This window comes from Phocoena phocoena, chromosome 11 (genome assembly GCF_963924675.1).
Source record: "Phocoena phocoena chromosome 11, mPhoPho1.1, whole genome shotgun sequence".
In the NCBI taxonomy this organism is placed as follows: domain Eukaryota; kingdom Metazoa; phylum Chordata; class Mammalia; order Artiodactyla; family Phocoenidae; genus Phocoena; species Phocoena phocoena.
Window position 1 is genome coordinate 98893620 of NC_089229.1, and position 16167 is coordinate 98909786.

A 16167-nucleotide genomic window follows, 5' to 3' on the forward strand; every position below is an offset into this window, starting at 1 on the left:
GAAAAATAACTCCAGCAAGTTAAGCAGCAAGGCAAGAGGATGGCTTCTGCCCCTTCCCCTTCTTCCCTAGCCCTTCCTCCAACCCTGGTTCAGAGGCGCATTCTGGCAGCCTAGCCACCCCCCAGGACAGTGGGCCCTTGGGGTAGCGGCCTGGCCTGGAATTTCACAAGGATCCAGAATGATCCTCAGAGCCCCCTGAAGCAAGGGGCCATGGGTGTCTGTCTGAAGGCTGGAGGTCAGGGCCTTGGCAAAGGAGGTCCACGTTCCCCCAGGACGCCCGCAGCTCCCTGGAGAGACCGGCCCACAGTGGACTTCAGTGGAAGCAGGCAAGGGGCAGCAGCTGACCCCTCAGGGACCCACCCACCCTGGAAGCCAGGCCACCTCCTGACCCACCTAATACACTCGGGTTCCGTGCCTACTCGGGTATGGTGCCAGTGGCTCCGGCGCTGCCAGGCGGGCTTCATTTATTCCCGGTGTGGCCTGGACCCCTGACATAACACCTCCCCTACGACTCAGCCTCCCTAAAAGCAAAAGAAGGCCTTTGACGCTCTAAGGGGAAGACATGTTTCGGGTGCCTCCAAGACACTACAAAACGGGGAGGACGAGCTTGGAGAAGCTGCCCCCTGCCCCGCCCTGCCCCCAGACCCACCTGCCCTGGTGTGAGTGCCCGGGGTGGGAGGGAAAGGGTCCTGGTCCCCTCATGTGGGTCCACAGCGATGTGGGCGATCATCCTGCCCCCGAAACCTACCTCCACTATCCACGGTTGAAGCACAAGCCAGTGGCTCTGTCCAGCAGAGGACAGACGCCCGGGTTGCACATCCCCAAGGGGCAGTTAAAGCCAAGAAGCAAATGCACCCAACCTCCCGCCAGTCCCAGCGCATACTCAGGGCCGCCAGAAAAGGGCCTGCCCGGGAGGCTCCTCCAGCACAGAGCCAGGCGGGCGGGGCCCGAACAGCAGCCCTGGGTCACAGGGTCCATGCTCTGTGATCCTGGGACACACAGGGTATCCCACTGTGCTCTTAGGACCCCTGACAGCAGCCAGGAGCCTGAACCAGCGTGACAGCAGCTCTCTCTGGTGTTTGCAGCTGCTCCCAGTCCGGCCCACCTTCTCCCCTCTGACCCAGCGCAGAGCCTCGGGGAGGTCGGAGGGGGCTCCTGCCCGACACCCCACTTTGCGGGCAGCCTCGAGCGGGCTCTGCTGAGGTGTCAGCCTCCGTGGGCACCTGGGCAGGCGGCCTGCGGGAACCAGGACCACACAGCGAGGCTGCCTGGAAGGTGAAATGCCTCAGGGAACACCCACTGCGGGCCTTCGGGCCCACCCTGAAATGGAAACAAGGGCACAGCACCATGGGAAGTTACGGAAAGAACATGACAGTCATACCAGTTTACATCAGCATCCCCCTTTACAGACTTCAGAGACCTTCCCAAACACCTCAGTGTGTCCTCCGGACAACTCTCCCCGGCTGGCCAGCCAAGAGTTAAGGTTTATCCCCATCTTACAGATGAGAAGCTGAAGTCCCCGCAGGAAAGCCAAGGCAGGGCTGCGAGGGGAACCCGCACTCCCGTCAAGGCTCTTTCCACACGAGCCCGCAGCCCTCATGACAAAGTCGGAAGGACAGAGGAGGGGCTGAGAGGAAGGGGAGACGCAGCCAGCGGTGGTGGACGGCGGGAAGTGAAACTGCATGTGTCCCTTCCAGTGGGGGAGCGGGACAGTCCCTGTGTTCACAAGAAAGGGACAGCATCACAGCCTGCAGCCGTGAGTGGGGGGCGGGGGGGGGGGGTGTTTGTTTGTTTGTTTTCTCAAAGGCAGCGGCTGCAAGTACAGCTGGACGGGGAGGTGCCGGGGCTATAGAAGCGGGCAGAGGGAGAGACGGAGGCCTGGAGGAGCAGGGGCTGGGGAAAGCACGAGGGAAAAGAAAGCCCTTCCTAGTGCTGGCGGGTGCAGTTGGAACAGTCGTCTTTAAGGCGTCTTTCTAACAACCGGAAGGGAGCCTCACAGCGCGCTGGGTGTCAAACGCGGCACTGGGGGCGCTGAATAAAGCAGCCCGCCCCTCGTTACCTGCTTGGTGGTGACAGCCCTCCCAGGCAGGGAAGCGGGGGCTGCTGTGGCAGAATGCCTAGCCAGACTCCCATCTCTTCCTGCCCTCGGGTGGGCCATGGAATCCAGAGCCCCTGTGCCTGGGCCCAGCTCACGGCCGGGAGACCCGAGGCAGAGCAGAACCTGGGGCAGTTTGATGAGGCTCAGAGAGCAAGTTCCAGCACAGGGAGGACACACCCAGTCCTGCCTGATGGGTCCCCCCTCACTCTGGCCTCAGTTTCCCCACTTGTGAGACGTAAAGAACTCCATCCCTAGTCCCTCACTCCACCCAAGAGGAAGAGGAAGATAAAGCATCTCAAGAATCCCCAACTCTTTGAAAACACGAAGGGAGCAAAAGAAATGAATAAAAATCACAGGATGTCACAGCCCGAAGGGGTCTTCGAGGTGAGCTGGTCCAAGTCTACCATTGTGCAGATGTGGAAACTTAGGCCCAGAGAGGGGAAGTAACTTGTCCAGGGTCACACAGCCAGTTAGCAACTGCTGGGGCTAGAACCCAGGGCTCTGTGACCACACGCTGCTCTTTCCCACTCTCCCACCTGGATCCCAGGTGCAACATGAAGAGTTAACTGGTGCATGTCTTACATGAAAAGCGGAACTCGGCACTTCTGTTGTAGAACGGGGAGGAAATGTAGGTTTGATGGCTGGGCCCACTAGGATCTCGCAGGCTGCTGGAGGGGCTGCCCCGCCCTGCCCACCCAACCGCAGTAAGATGTGAGGAGCCTCCATCCACGAGGGAAGTGAGAATCCTGTCAATCCTCCCACAGCTTTCAGCTCAACGTGCGCTTTCCACACAGACGCCCCTCCTTCCATCAGGCAGGCTGAGAAAGGGGCAGGCAGAGGGGGGCTCGAGGCGGAGGGGAGGGGGCGGGCCTGCACCGCTCTCTTCGGCTGCCATAAATGGTAATGAATCAAGCACCTTGTGCACTCAGCTCTTCTGACTGCATCCACGTTCCTTCCCCCAGCCCCCCTGAGGGTCCCCAGGCCTCAGGGCCCAGTCAGGACTCGTGTCCTAAATGACTCAGACGTCAAAGATCTCTTGCCCAGGGCCCAGGCTCATCGGCCTGACAAGCTGTCACTAGCTCCTGCCCACAGGCGGGGAGCACGGTTGGGCCTGGGAACACACATGACCGCCCCCAGAGAGAACCCTGGGGCCGCCGCTCCAGCACAGAAGGCTCGGGAAGGTCCCCCCAGCAGCCGCCCTTTCCTTAGAGCCCCCTGCAAAGGGGCATTGGGGTCTGTGGGCCAGGCCACATTCACCTGTTCTCCAAACCTGCCACCTGCAGTCTCTACCGTCCACTGGCTGCCATGGACTGTGCCAGGGAGCAAGTCCTTGCCCATCACACTCTGCTTCAAGCCCTACGCATTAGCCTCTTCTCCGTCTTCCATACCACCTTCTTTCTATTTTTTTTTGCAGTATACGAGCCTCTCACTGCTGTGGCCTCTCCCGTTGCAGAGCACAGGCTCCGGACACGCAGGCTCAGCGGCCATGGCTCACGGGCCCAGCCGCTCCGCGGCATGTGGGATCTTCCCGGACCGGGGCACAAACCCGCATCCCCTGCATCGGCAGGCAGACTCTCAACCACTGCACCACCAGGGAAGCCCCATACCACCTTCTTTTTCCTGCCCCCTCGTCCTCCATGCTCCCCCCGCCCCCTCTCATCCAGAACCTTCTCGTGACTGTCCTCCTGCCCTGCCTTCTCCCCAGCAGTACACCTCCCATCCTCCGGGTCCTGGAGCCCTGTCCTTTCTGGCCCTCATCTACTCCCTGAGACCTGCTTTCTCCGTCAAGCTGCTGTGCTCAGAAGACAGACGGCAGGGGCTGGACACGGACACACTGACACCACCCACCAGGGTCAGGAGAGCACCCAGCTCCGTCCCCAGACACGGCAGGCACTCAACACAGGGTCCCCTCCCCCACGAGGGGTGCCCGCAGGCAGGCACCCTGTGGAGGACCTCCTCCTCCTCCATGCTCCCCTCCTTCCCAGGGTCCTGCTCCAGGTTTGCACCCTGCTGGCTCGGGCCCCCCTTCTCACGTGCCTCCCCCTCCTCCAGGCCAGCCTGAGGGTTAGCGAACCAGGGCCCATCACTGAGGACACATTTTGGGGAATCCTGGGACTCAGCATCGAGGAAGGTCAGGACAACCCAGGGCAGGGCTAAAGGAACAGCACGGCCCGGCAGGCACACCCCAGAGCATCAGCTGGCCGGGCCTCTGCCCGGTGGTGGTCACCGGGGAGGGGTGTGGAAAGGGGCTGACTGGCTAGGATCCAGGAGTGTGCTTTGCTGGGAGATGCCCCGAAGAGTGGCCTGCCTCTGGGGAACCCAGAACACCTACCCCTGAGCGACTCACACACACCTGGATGGCACAGCCAGGCGCGCTGGGCACACAGAGGAGCACCCAGGCTGCCCATCTCACCAGCAGAGGCAGTTGGCGTGGCCATGTGAACAGAACCAGGGCCGCTGGACGGGGCAGCAGCTGCTCCACCGCCCTGGGTCTCGCTTCCCCACCTGCTCCCGCCCTCTCTCTCCAGGAAGTGGGGCAGGTACATCTCAGGGGATGAGCAAATCCCAGCAGCAGCAGCATCTGGCATTGGGGGGCAAACACTTCATCCACCATTTTGCCCTCCCCTTCGTTTGGTATCAGCACCCGTTTTTCTTGAGGATATTCTCCTCCTCCCCAGTGCAGATGGCCCTGTCCCGCCAAGCAGGGTGCTCTGCTCACCCCTGCCCAAGGGCTGGGCTCGTGACCGGCCAGACTCCCTCCCAGATCTTGAGTCTCTTGGATCTCGAACAGTGAGATCCACGGGCCAAAGCGGCAGGAGCTGACACATCCTGACGGAGTCCACGGGGTCAAGCTCACCATCGTCCTGGTACGGGACCCCCAGAGCACCCTGGTCCCTGGCCCATGTGTGGCCTGCGGCTCAGCCTTCCCTCCTAGCCTGTGCGCTCACCTGGTATCTTTCATAGATACTGAAAGACCCGCGGAGAGAAAAACAGGGGTGCGGGTACCCAGAGAAGGGAAAAGAAAGCTGGGCCGGTAAAAATAAGAGGCGTCTGCTCAAGTGATTTGCCCCCAGATGCCAACTGACACTGCTGGGAACTGCTCACAGACAGAGAGATAAACGGGGAGATACATTCTGTGCTTCTGAGTTAGCCCTGCCTGGTGTGTGGTGCTTGCAATCTGGGAGCCTCAGCTTGTACAGAATCCATCTAGAACGTGAGATGCTTAGATGAAGACGCCAGCTTATACCCAAGGTCACACACACTTGGAGGGAATCTCTCTAAATATACATGTTCATATATGTATAAATATATACGCACATACTTACTACAAATGTGTTTTGACTGCTTATATAGTCACACGGCATACACACACGTTTGTACATAAATACCGCATTAGGTTTGTATACACATGTGCACACATATATGCATACATAACTGTGTATGTGTGCGTATGGGGGGAAGCTCTGAGAACGTACAATTTGGGTACCTTGGGGAAGATGCAAGCGCAGAACCAGTCCAGTGGAACACGAGGACATTTTAAAAACCCTCAGGGGAACCTCCCTGGCAGTCCGGTGGTTAAGACTCCACGCTTCCACTGCCGGGGGCGTGGGTTCGATCCCTGCTCCGGGAACCGCATGCCATGCAGTGGGGCCATTGTAAAAACCCTCAGGAACTTGCCACGCCCTCTGTGCTATCACAGCATCTTCACACAGAGACAGACACACACAACGGCTGCCCCCTGCCCCCACCCCTTCTGCTTCTACTCTGGACCACAGGGTCCTGCGCTCTGAGACTTCTGAAAGGGCCTTCCCTGCCCGGGGGGGAGGAGAGCAGCTGGAGGGAGACACGCACACCCCCGCCTGACTCAAGCACGGGCCACGTGGAGCCCCTGGACAGGCACCAGGGACCGAGCGGTGTTTGGTTTGGGGGTTCCCTCAGCTCCTCTTCTCCCAGAGGAGACTCTAACCCTACTTTCCCTCTTTCACTGTTCCTTTCATAGCCGCCGCCCCGTCATCCCTCACACCAGAGCCACCTGTGGCAAAGGATGAAGGATCAAAAGTCTGCACTCGGCGGAAAACGCATAAGACCCTCACGGAGAACATTAGAGGCCTAATACGTGGAGTAAACCACGTCCGTGAACAGAAATGCACGTTGAGAATACAATTTATATTCATGAATGCAAACACAAAGATGGCGATTCTCCCCAAGTTGATCAAGAGAGTCAATGAAAGGACAATCAAAATACCACCAGGGCTGGGGGGTGGGGTTGATGGATTGGTTTTTGGTGAAACTAGACAAACTGATTCCAAAACTTACACAAAAGAACAAAGGGCCGAGAATAGCCCAAGCATTCTTGAAAAGCATGAGATGAACGGACTTGCCCTACCACTTATGGAGACTTGTTATAAAGTGGCTGTAATTCAGACACTGTAGCACAGGGAAAGGTGCAAGGTACCCACCAGTGGGGGAGAAGGGGCCTGGCCAGCTGGGGGGGCTCAGGCAGCTGATGTTACAAGGGGAGAGAGGAGTCGGAGCCCTGCTCACATCGCACGCAGATATACATTCCAGAGCTACGAAGCGCTTAAATATGAAAAGTAAAGCCTTCAGAAATAAATACAGGGACTCGTCTTTGATCATGCATTCATTCATTCAGACCCTCATGAATATGAGCGTCTATTATGTTGTGACAAAAGCACTGCCCTATTACCAGGGACATAAAGATGTCCCTGAGACGCTATGTCAAATAATACATAAAAAGTACCATCTCACAAACAAAAGAGACTGATAAGTTTGACTACATTAATTTAAAGAATTTGTTTATCAAAAGACCTCTGAAGAAAGTGAAAAGACAAGCTACGAACTGGAAGCTGTCAAGTGTGTTTGTGGTACACTTGGCGGACAACGGATGAGTATCCAGAGCAGAGATCAAACTCCTAAAAATTAGGAAGAAAAAGCAAACAACTCTATAGGAAAATGGACGAAAACATCAAGCGGCATTCACAGAAGAGGAAAGAATGGCTGGTAAACCTAGGAAAAGAGGTTGCTTAATAATCAGAGAAATGCAAATTTAAAACAGAACACAGCATTTTGCACCCACCGTATTGGAGAATGCCCCAAACTTTCCATTTTCAATTGCCATTCCACTGGGGGAAATGGCAACTGATGTTTCCAGTTTGGAAAATAATCTGTCATTCTCCAATAAAGTGGAAATGCAAGTATTCTAAAACTCATCAATGTCAATCCTTGCTGTTTCCTAAAGCAGCTCTCCATGTGTGGCCCACGGACTGGCTCAACGCTGAGGAACTCTACAGCAGTTTGACGTGGCCAGAACATTCAAGTGCGTGATCAACAAGCTCGGGGATGCAGTGGGGTCACCTCTGGCTGGAGCTGGGTACCGGTCACGCACAGCAGAGCCCTGTCCGAAGACCGAAAGGAAAGAGCTGCTCCTCCAGAGACACGTTCAGAAGCGAGGCCCTAGAGACGCTCTGGCATATGTGCACCAGGAGGCTTATTCAAGAACGTCTCCAGAAGCATGTTTGCAAAGAAGGAAATAACCCAAATGTCATCACCAGAAGAATACACTGCTACACACACACATAACGGAATCCCATGGAGCAGCAAAAATAAACGCACTATCGTCACACATATCAACACGGATGAATCAATAAACGTAACGCTGAATTTTAAAAATTCAGAATGCTTCCAACTACCAAAAGCTTAAAAACAAGCCAAGCCGAACGATGTGGTGTTTAAGGATGCACCGTAAAGAAATACACTGAACACAAAACGTAAGGAGAATGGTCCTCTCTAGGCAGGATGCTGGGGCGGGACCAGGGAGGGCCACACAGAGGCTTCGCAGGTGCAGATGACGTTTCACTCCTTAAACCACATGGTGGGCACATGTTCGTTATATACATCTTTATATGAATTTAACTATGATATATTCTGCTATTTGAAAAAAGTTTTAAGCGACCATTTTTCTGGTTAGTAAAGTGACCTGGAGGCCCTAGTTGCCTGTCTTTTGTCAGCTCAGGTCACAGCCAAGCTGCCCAGCAGAGCCCAACCCAGAGTGTGCGCCGTGACCTGCCCTTGGAGCGCCCAGGGCAGAGGACCATGGGACCCTGCCATGTGACCACAGGCCCAGCCGGCCCGATTCATGGCACCAGGAACAAAGGGAGGCAGGGGAGGGCGTGGCCCAACTGAGAAGAGTGCAGTGTGGCAGGGCAGCTGCAGGCCCCAGCGTCCGAGACCCCGGCCCTCCCTCACTGCCTTCCACCCCATCCTCCGTTCCCACAGAGCCGCCTCCCCATTTCTACCACGTTTCCCTGAGACCAGAGGACATGGTACTCACCCCAGCCTAACAAGACATCTGGAGCTCCGTCCAGGCTCCAAAGCCCTGCCCAGCACTGTCACGCCAGCCCTGGGCACCTGACTCACTGCGGGGGGCTCCCTGGGGGTCCATGCTGTCACTGCAGGAGGGCGGTGACAACACCTGCAACCACTGGTCACTGAGTCCTGCGTGCCAGCATCCCGCTAAGAAGTGGACCTGTGTCATGCACACACCGCCTCACCTGGGCCCCTGGCAACAGCCCTGCAGGGCAGGTGATACTGTCACACGTGAGGAAGCCCAGGCACCAGGAGGGGTAGGAACGCTTCACAACGCAGGCCTCATTCCTGCGCGCTCCGAGTCAGTAGGTCGTAGGTCAAGGGGCACGGTGGCCTCTGCCCGTGTACACAGCTGCCTGGGTGATTCGAACCTACACCCTAGGGAAGAGCCCCGGAACGGATGGGAAGCTCCCTGAAGGCAGTCACCCCTGCACCAGCCACCTAACCCGGCCTCCTGCGTGGTAGTGAGCTGCCCACGCTCGGAAGAGGATTTGAAACCCTGTGGCCTTCCCTTCCAGGGCCTTCCTGCAGCCTCTCAGGAGGCCTGCCAGGGCCCGAGGGAGGAGACGGCAGAACCCATCCAAATGGAAGCACGGACCGACCACGTTAAAAGAGAGTTCAGGCCCCCTGAGGTCCTGGGGCTGGGGGAGGAAGAGCGAGGGGTGGGGGGTGAGAGCCCCTTCTCCACCCCGAGCTGCTCACCCCTCCACGCGCCACTTGTAATGTCCCTGCCCCGATGCCCCCCTCCCCCCCCCGCCCCGACTCCTGCTGGCAAACTAGCTTTCAAACGTGAGCAGCGACAAAGCTGGCTCAGAAGACTTAACTCTGCCCGATGGGTTTGCCTCCGCCTCAGAGCTTGCTAATTGGAACCACGGAAGCAGGTACATGGCAGCCGAAGGGGAGCGGCCGGGCGTCTCCGTAAGCTGCATCAGCGACAGCGACAGCTTGCAGCCCGAGCGGCACCGCAAGACCCGTCTCGGGGGTCACCGCCCGAAAAGCAAAGCATCCCGTTCTGCAGAGCCCCGGTGACGAACCTAACGGCATCCCCAGCACCTCGTCCTCGGAACACAGGCCAAACTCACCAGGAAGCCGCCCTCGCCTGGCACCACCAGGCTGATACCGCCCTTTGTTTCCCTATGTTCGGCTCACTGCACACATGCAGGAGGCTCAGTCTGGATCACCCTTCTCCCCGGCCCGGAAGCCCATCCTCATCTATCCAGCAAACTCCTATCCGTCCTTCCAAGTCCAGCTGTCACTGTCATCTCTATTAAGCAGTATTAATTACTCTACTTAGAAGCTCAACTGAGCACTTACTGCCCGAAGTGTCACTACCTGTTTATGCACCTGACTGCTCCCAGGGACCTGGCTAACAGCAGGTGTTCGATAAATGCACCTAGCGCACACTAGCCACAGAGCGCCCACTCAGCCCTTTCCGTAAGAAGAAACAGAAAAGACACAACTCACGAATTCTTTTTTCCAAACTCAGATGCTCCTAAAAGAAACAGGCTCTTTTTCTTCCCCTTTATTTCTGATGGACGCGAACATTTTAGAGGGAGCGAGACAGCCATCACACGGCGTGGGGGAAGGGAAGGACAGGTCAAGTCAGGCCCCCAGGACGGACGCTGAGTCCAGGCCTGCCGCCGCCCCGGCCCAGGGTGCTGCGGAGGGGGAGGGGGAGGGGGGGCTCCGTGTTCTGGTGCCTGGGGGAGGACGGGCCAGGTGACCTCTCCATCCACGACTTCCTGGCCCGGGAAAGCTGATCTGCCCCGTGCGAGCCCAGTCAGCCGGTCCTCAGCACTGCAGGCTCCTGCGCACGCAGCGGGCATTCAGGAAATACTTGTGGCATGAGTGAAGCGGCTCGATTGGGACCCTACGGCCCAGTGAGGCCCACAGCCCGCCGCCAAGTTCAGCCAAGGGCAGCCAGGCACATGGAGGCAGGGGAGGGCGAGGCCCCATCCTCCGCGGAGGCCGGGGGAGGAGGCCTGTGGCTTTTTCTGTGCTCCTCAGGACAGCGGGAGGGGGGGCAGGCCTGCGGCCCCTTCCCCACAGGGGTGACAGCACTCCCCCCGTTTCAGCGGAACTCTCTCTTCCCTGCCCTCCTCCTCCCCACCCCCTCTTGACTGACACCAATGCTGGCTCTGACATGATTTAAAAATAGATATCAAGACAAGGAAGTTTAATTTTTAATGCTTTGGAAAGGAAGCGAACACAGAGCCGGCATTCCCTCACGGCTACATTCCCGGGTCTCGGGGCATCAGCCCCCCTCCCCGAGCAGAGCCAGGCCTGACCCACCCCAAGGATCAGGCCCCACGTGTAGCCGCCCTCTGGGAGCCGGCCGGAGCCTTTGGGAAGCCTCTACATACGCGGCTCTTGCTGCCCAGCTTGGCCTGTATCTCCTGTTGGGACTCTGTTCTGACCCCTCAGCCCACTCACGACTTCCGTTCCCAGACAGAAGGCAGCCCACAGACTCAGGACACCCCAGGCCGCCCAGTCCGGATCGTACCAGACCCTATCCTGGGCTTCACGGACACAGGGCAGCTACAGCATCCACTGGCGGCCAAGCCAGTACCAAACGCGTGCCTCCAAGGTGGCTGGAGAGCCGTGACCAAGCTGCCCGCACCCAGAGGCAGAGTGAGCAGCCCGAGAGGGGCCAGGCCGCGAATGCCTGCCCCCACGTAGGGGAAGTTAATCAGGGTGCCTGCCCGACACCCGGCGCACGCAGCCCTGCGCCAGCCCTTCTCCTGCCCCAGCAGGCACCCTGAACGCTGCCTCCTTGGCTAATTGGCCTTTCTTAAGAGACCAATCCACAAGGAATAGACTTCCAGGTGAGGCCAGAATGTCACTGCTCTGCCAGCCATGATTTAAAGTGATGGGACAGCTCTGCTGGTGAACATGCAAAGTGACCATTATTCTGAGTGGCAATTACACTAGCCACGCCAGCCCTGCTCCCAACCAGTGCCCCCATCAGATAGGAGCCCAATTTGGGTTGGGAGGAGGTGGGATGGGATCACGATTTGCCGTCCCAAGAAAGGGACAAAGGTCCCCAGTACTCAGAGCTCACCCCGATACTCAGAGTTGAAAGCTCTGAGCCTTTTGTGCCCTCCTGGAGGGGCTTAGCTTCGCTTAATCTCTGCCTGGAGTATTCCACCAGATGGTCCCGGGAGGACTGAGAGATGGGGCTGAGACGAGGAGAGATAGCTGGGGCAGCTGGATTGCTGGTGGACAGGCCCCTCAGCATGGGGAAACTTCTGTGCCAGCTCATTTCGCACCCACCTGGAAAGCCAGCATTCTCTTTGAGGATCCAGGTGGGGCGTGCACGGGCACAGAGGAGGTGGGGCTCATTCAGGCAGGCTGACCTCTACCCCACCGTCTATGTCAGGCCCTCAGAAATGCTGCCCTGGGCGCCAACCTGGCTAGCACCAGCTGGCTCTAGGCAGCAGTGCCAGGGGCAGACCTGGACGCCGTCCCCTCCCCCCCACAGTTAGGCACCCAGCAGCCTGCAAGGCACCTGCCCTTTCCTTCCTCGGAAGGAGGAGGGGTGGGGGAGGCCAGCGCACAGCTCCACCTCCATCCTGCCCCCGGTGATGTCACCCGGGCCCCCGCCAACACCAATACCCTAGAAGCTCCACCCAGTGGCAAGGAGCCAGGCCCCCTCAGGCCTGCGAGGGGCTGCAGTGTGAGACAGCTGCACCTCTCCTGGCAGCGGGATTCCTCCCAGCGGGCTCCCGGGAGGCAGGCGGTGTGGCCACAGCGGTGGGTTTGGAGAACGACCAGGTAGGCTTCAGGATCTATGCGGAGATCTCAATCTACTGATTACAGGCCTCAGGTTCAACTCTAATGCCTCAGAAAAGCCTCCTTTTGGGCTCTGAGCCATGACACTAAAAAGTCATGGCTACATAATTCCTCACAATTGCTCTGGGTCCCAGAGGGCTTGGCGCTGACCCTCCTCGCACCCACCCTCTCACTCACGTCTGTCCTTGCCTCCCTGGTGCCCTGGGAAGCAGCAGGGGTCTCCAGAGGTCCTGCCTCACCAACACCACCACCCGCCTTCGCTCCTTCTCTTCCGAGTTGGCTCTTCCCGCCACTGCTCCTTCTATTTCAGGCCCAAGCACCTCCCGCAGGAAGCCTTTGCTGGACTGGGGTACAGGGATGCGCAAGCCCAAGTCCTGGCTACACCTGCTCGTCTACCTGCCAAGAAACGCAGTGGCCAACACTCCCACACACAAGCATCCGTTTCTCTTCTGCTGAATTTTCCATCTCTCCTAAGGTCTAGGCCTTATTTCATCATCCCATACGCTACAAGCATGAAAGACCTGGGTCTTTGAGACTCAAAATTTTTCCCAGCTCATAGCATGTTGTGGGAATTCTGAAAATATTACGTAGCCAGCAAAGTCAGAGGCTAGAAGAAATCGAGTCCTAGCCGGGTAAGAGAGAGGCAGGTAGGCACTTTCTTATTAGGAAGAGTAAGTTCTCTCACTATAACCAAAAAGGAAGGCCATTCCACTGACCAGTTCATTAACCACCGGAAGAGAGAAAGTCGCTTGTCACCCCACAGCTAAGGCGCCAGGACAGCCTTCATCACTGGCAAGTTTGAGAACTGACTTCTCTTTCCTGTCAGGTGGGATTGGGAATCCCTACCACATGTGTGGGTTTACTGCGCTGACCCTCCCTTCATTCACTCACAAACACACAACCAGTGCCTTCCATGTGCAGGGCACAGACCACAGCACTAGCTAGCGCGTGGGGAGGTCCCCAAACGCCCGGAGAAAAAAAGAGGCGGCACACGCAGTTATACCTACTCTGGCCAGCAGGTGGCGGGGTGGGGGCGGGGAGGAGCGCGTCTGAGTGGGAGGTACTGGCCAGGGCACCGAGCATCCCAGGAGGGTCTTTCTAGTAAGAGTGGGGCGAGGCAGAAAGGCAGAAAGGTAGGAGGAGACTGTGAACAAGGACAGAGGGGGAAGCCGTGCACAATGAATGGGCAGCATTCATGGAAATCCGCAGGCCCCAGACAAACACACACCAGTGCTTGGCTGACACGGATGCTGGCAAACGAGCCAGAGGGCCAGGAGGACTTGTCCAGAGGCAGCCACAAGATCATTCTTGACATTCCAGTGGATCTGCCCCAATTTCCACAAAACCTTCACCACAGGACAGGTAACATCTTACCAGCAGTGGCCCAGACCCAGACCTGGGGAAATCCTACTCAAAAGATCTCAGACCAGGCTCCTCGGAAGAAAAGGGAAGGGGGCTCCCTCCCCAGAGAGAAGGTAAGGAGGCAGGAGGTCCCATAACTAAGGAGGCGAGGCTGTGAGGGGGACCATCACGACCACCCCCCACATTGGACTGGAAAGGAAACCCAGTCCTTAGGGATAAAGTGATTTGCCCAAGGTCACACAAAGAGCTAATGCGGAGCCAAGGCCAGAGCCGCGTCTTCCTCCAGCCCAGGCCTGAGCTCTCCCCTTCCCAGGGAAAAGTCACCCACCCATACACACCCATGAACGTTCTTCAGTTAAAGTGGGTCAGTTCACACAAGCACTGAACACCAAAGCACGCCGCACACAGCCCGCCCCCGCGCACTGGGTGACTCTCCTGCCCCCATGCTCCTCCTGGACCATGGGCAGTGAACAGCCTCCACAAGGGAGGAGGACAGCCCTGGGGCAGGGCCAAACATCTGTGCGGACTGCGTCTGGGCTCCAGAGAAGAAAGGCAGAGGCAGAAGTTGGGATGACGGAAGAGCTAGATACGCATTTAAGAAGTTTTCCAATTCGCCTAGTATTTCTCGTGCACAGGGGCAGAATAACAGGGGACTGAGCACAGTTCCGAGCTGCCCCACCCGCTGGCACCTTCTCTAGAACCTCCTCTCTCACCAGGGATGGGGCACTCCCTTTGTCCCTTCCAGGCTCTGGGTCCCACGGCGGGAGCACATGGCCAGCCCGCTCCCTGCCCAGTCCACTGCAATCCCTCAAAAGCAGCTGCCGCCACCCGATGGCAGCATCCCTCCCACACCCTCCCTCTCCACACAAGCCCTAACTCGGGGGCAGAGCTGCAGGCCAGCGAGCGGGCCCCTCGGCCTGGGATAGGGGCTCCTTCTCCTTTTCCTGGGATTCACTGAAAGGATCAGGAGGGCGTGACCTCTGCCACTCCCCCCATCTCACGCCCATAAAGTGCCGCAGACTGTGTTCGTGCATGTTCAGGAGGAATACAAGAAGAAACTCGGAAAACCGTCCGCACTTCTGCTTGAATTCAACTCAAGGTCACAGCTGCTAAAAATTCCGACACCACACCTATTTCTACACATCACCCAGTTGGGGGCACGGGTTTCTTACAGGGGGAGAAGGTGGCGGCAAACTTCAGCAGCCTCCGAGGAGTAGAACAAGTCTCTCCTGGAAGACAGGCAAGTTGCAGCCTCCATTCAGCCACCAAGGAGAGAGAAGGGAAGAGAAAGATGAATGAAAGTGGGGGCGGGGGCCGGGGGAACGGTTTTTTAAAACCCACTTACCGCTGTGCAGAGAGCAGAGCAATGCAGCTGTGAAGGGGAAGAGGGTATCGTGCGTAAGCAAAGAAGAGAGGAGACCAAGGAGAGATACTGGGAAGGACTTACCCAGAATATCAGATTGAAGAGGAACATCGTGTACTTCAAGCAGCAGAGGCAGCCTCTGGCCATGTTGCACTTCTTAAATTCTAGGAGGAGAACAAAGGACAGGTCCAGGTAAAACACCACGTACTTGCTGCCTTTGGGCGCATTGTACTTGTCGGTCTTCACGCCAGCCTCGGCGCGGCTCTGGCCGCGGGAGCCCGCGGTGCCGTAGAAGGCGCCGGCCGTGAAGCCGCGGCCGAACGGGCGGCCCGAGGTGGACGGCTTGGCAAAGTCCGAGTCCTTGCTGTCCAAAGATGGACTCCGGTGGATCGAAGAATCCTCGCTACTCGACTTCTCCATGCTCGCGTCGCTCCCGGGGGGCGCGGGGGGCGGGGGGCATCGCTCCCGGAGTGGCACGGAGGGGGCGCCCGAGTCGGGAGCGGGCTGCGGGCGGGTCGGAGGAGCCTCGCACGCCGTCGCTCAGTCCCGGGGCGCACTGCCGGCCGGACCCCGCGCTGGGGGTGCCGGCGCCCCGCTTCTCGCCGGCCGGCCCGGGAGGGCTCTGCGGCGCGGCGCGGCGCGGCTCCACGCGCGCTCCCCGGGAACCGGCTGGCCTGCGTAACTTAGAGTCTTTGGGGAGGCAGCGATTTGCTTGCTCGTTCCCGAGCGTCGGCTCGCCTCCCGGGCGCACCGCAGCTCCACGCGAGGCACCCGGGCGCCCGGCTCCGGGCTCCCCGGCACCCCTCTCCCCGTCCCAGCCCGGCCCGGCCCGGTCACTTTGCGGGCGCCCGCCTCCTCTCGCCCCGCGACTTTGCGGAGCTGCCCCCGGCCCTGGGCTGCCCGGCCGCGCGGCGGGCAGTGCCGAGGGATCCGCCGCAGCTTCTACCGCTGGGCTACCCCTGCGAAATCCCGGCCCGACTCCCGACTCCGAAATCTCCGGAGCCCCCTCCCCGGCCCTCGGCACCGCCCCCTGGTTTGCATTCGGCCAATGAACGCGAGGACTGCGGGGGGCAGCCTCCCTCCCGGATGACACCACAGCTTTAATGGGATTAGCGTTCTGCCTGGTGCCTACACCAGTGCGCCGCGAGCCTCGCTAAATGTCAAG

General features: G+C 58.6%; 1 protein-coding gene across 1 annotated transcript in view; it reads right to left on the reverse strand.

The window, feature by feature from the left end:
- TSPAN9 (tetraspanin 9) overlaps positions 1-15422 on the reverse strand; it is a 77098-nt gene extending 61676 nt beyond the window's left edge. Inside the window, exon 1 of the mRNA XM_065887337.1 lies at positions 15087-15422. Coding sequence (XP_065743409.1) covers positions 15087-15422 — 336 coding nt within the window. The remainder of the gene's footprint in view (positions 1-15086) is intronic.
- Positions 15423-16167: the final 745 nt, after the last annotated feature.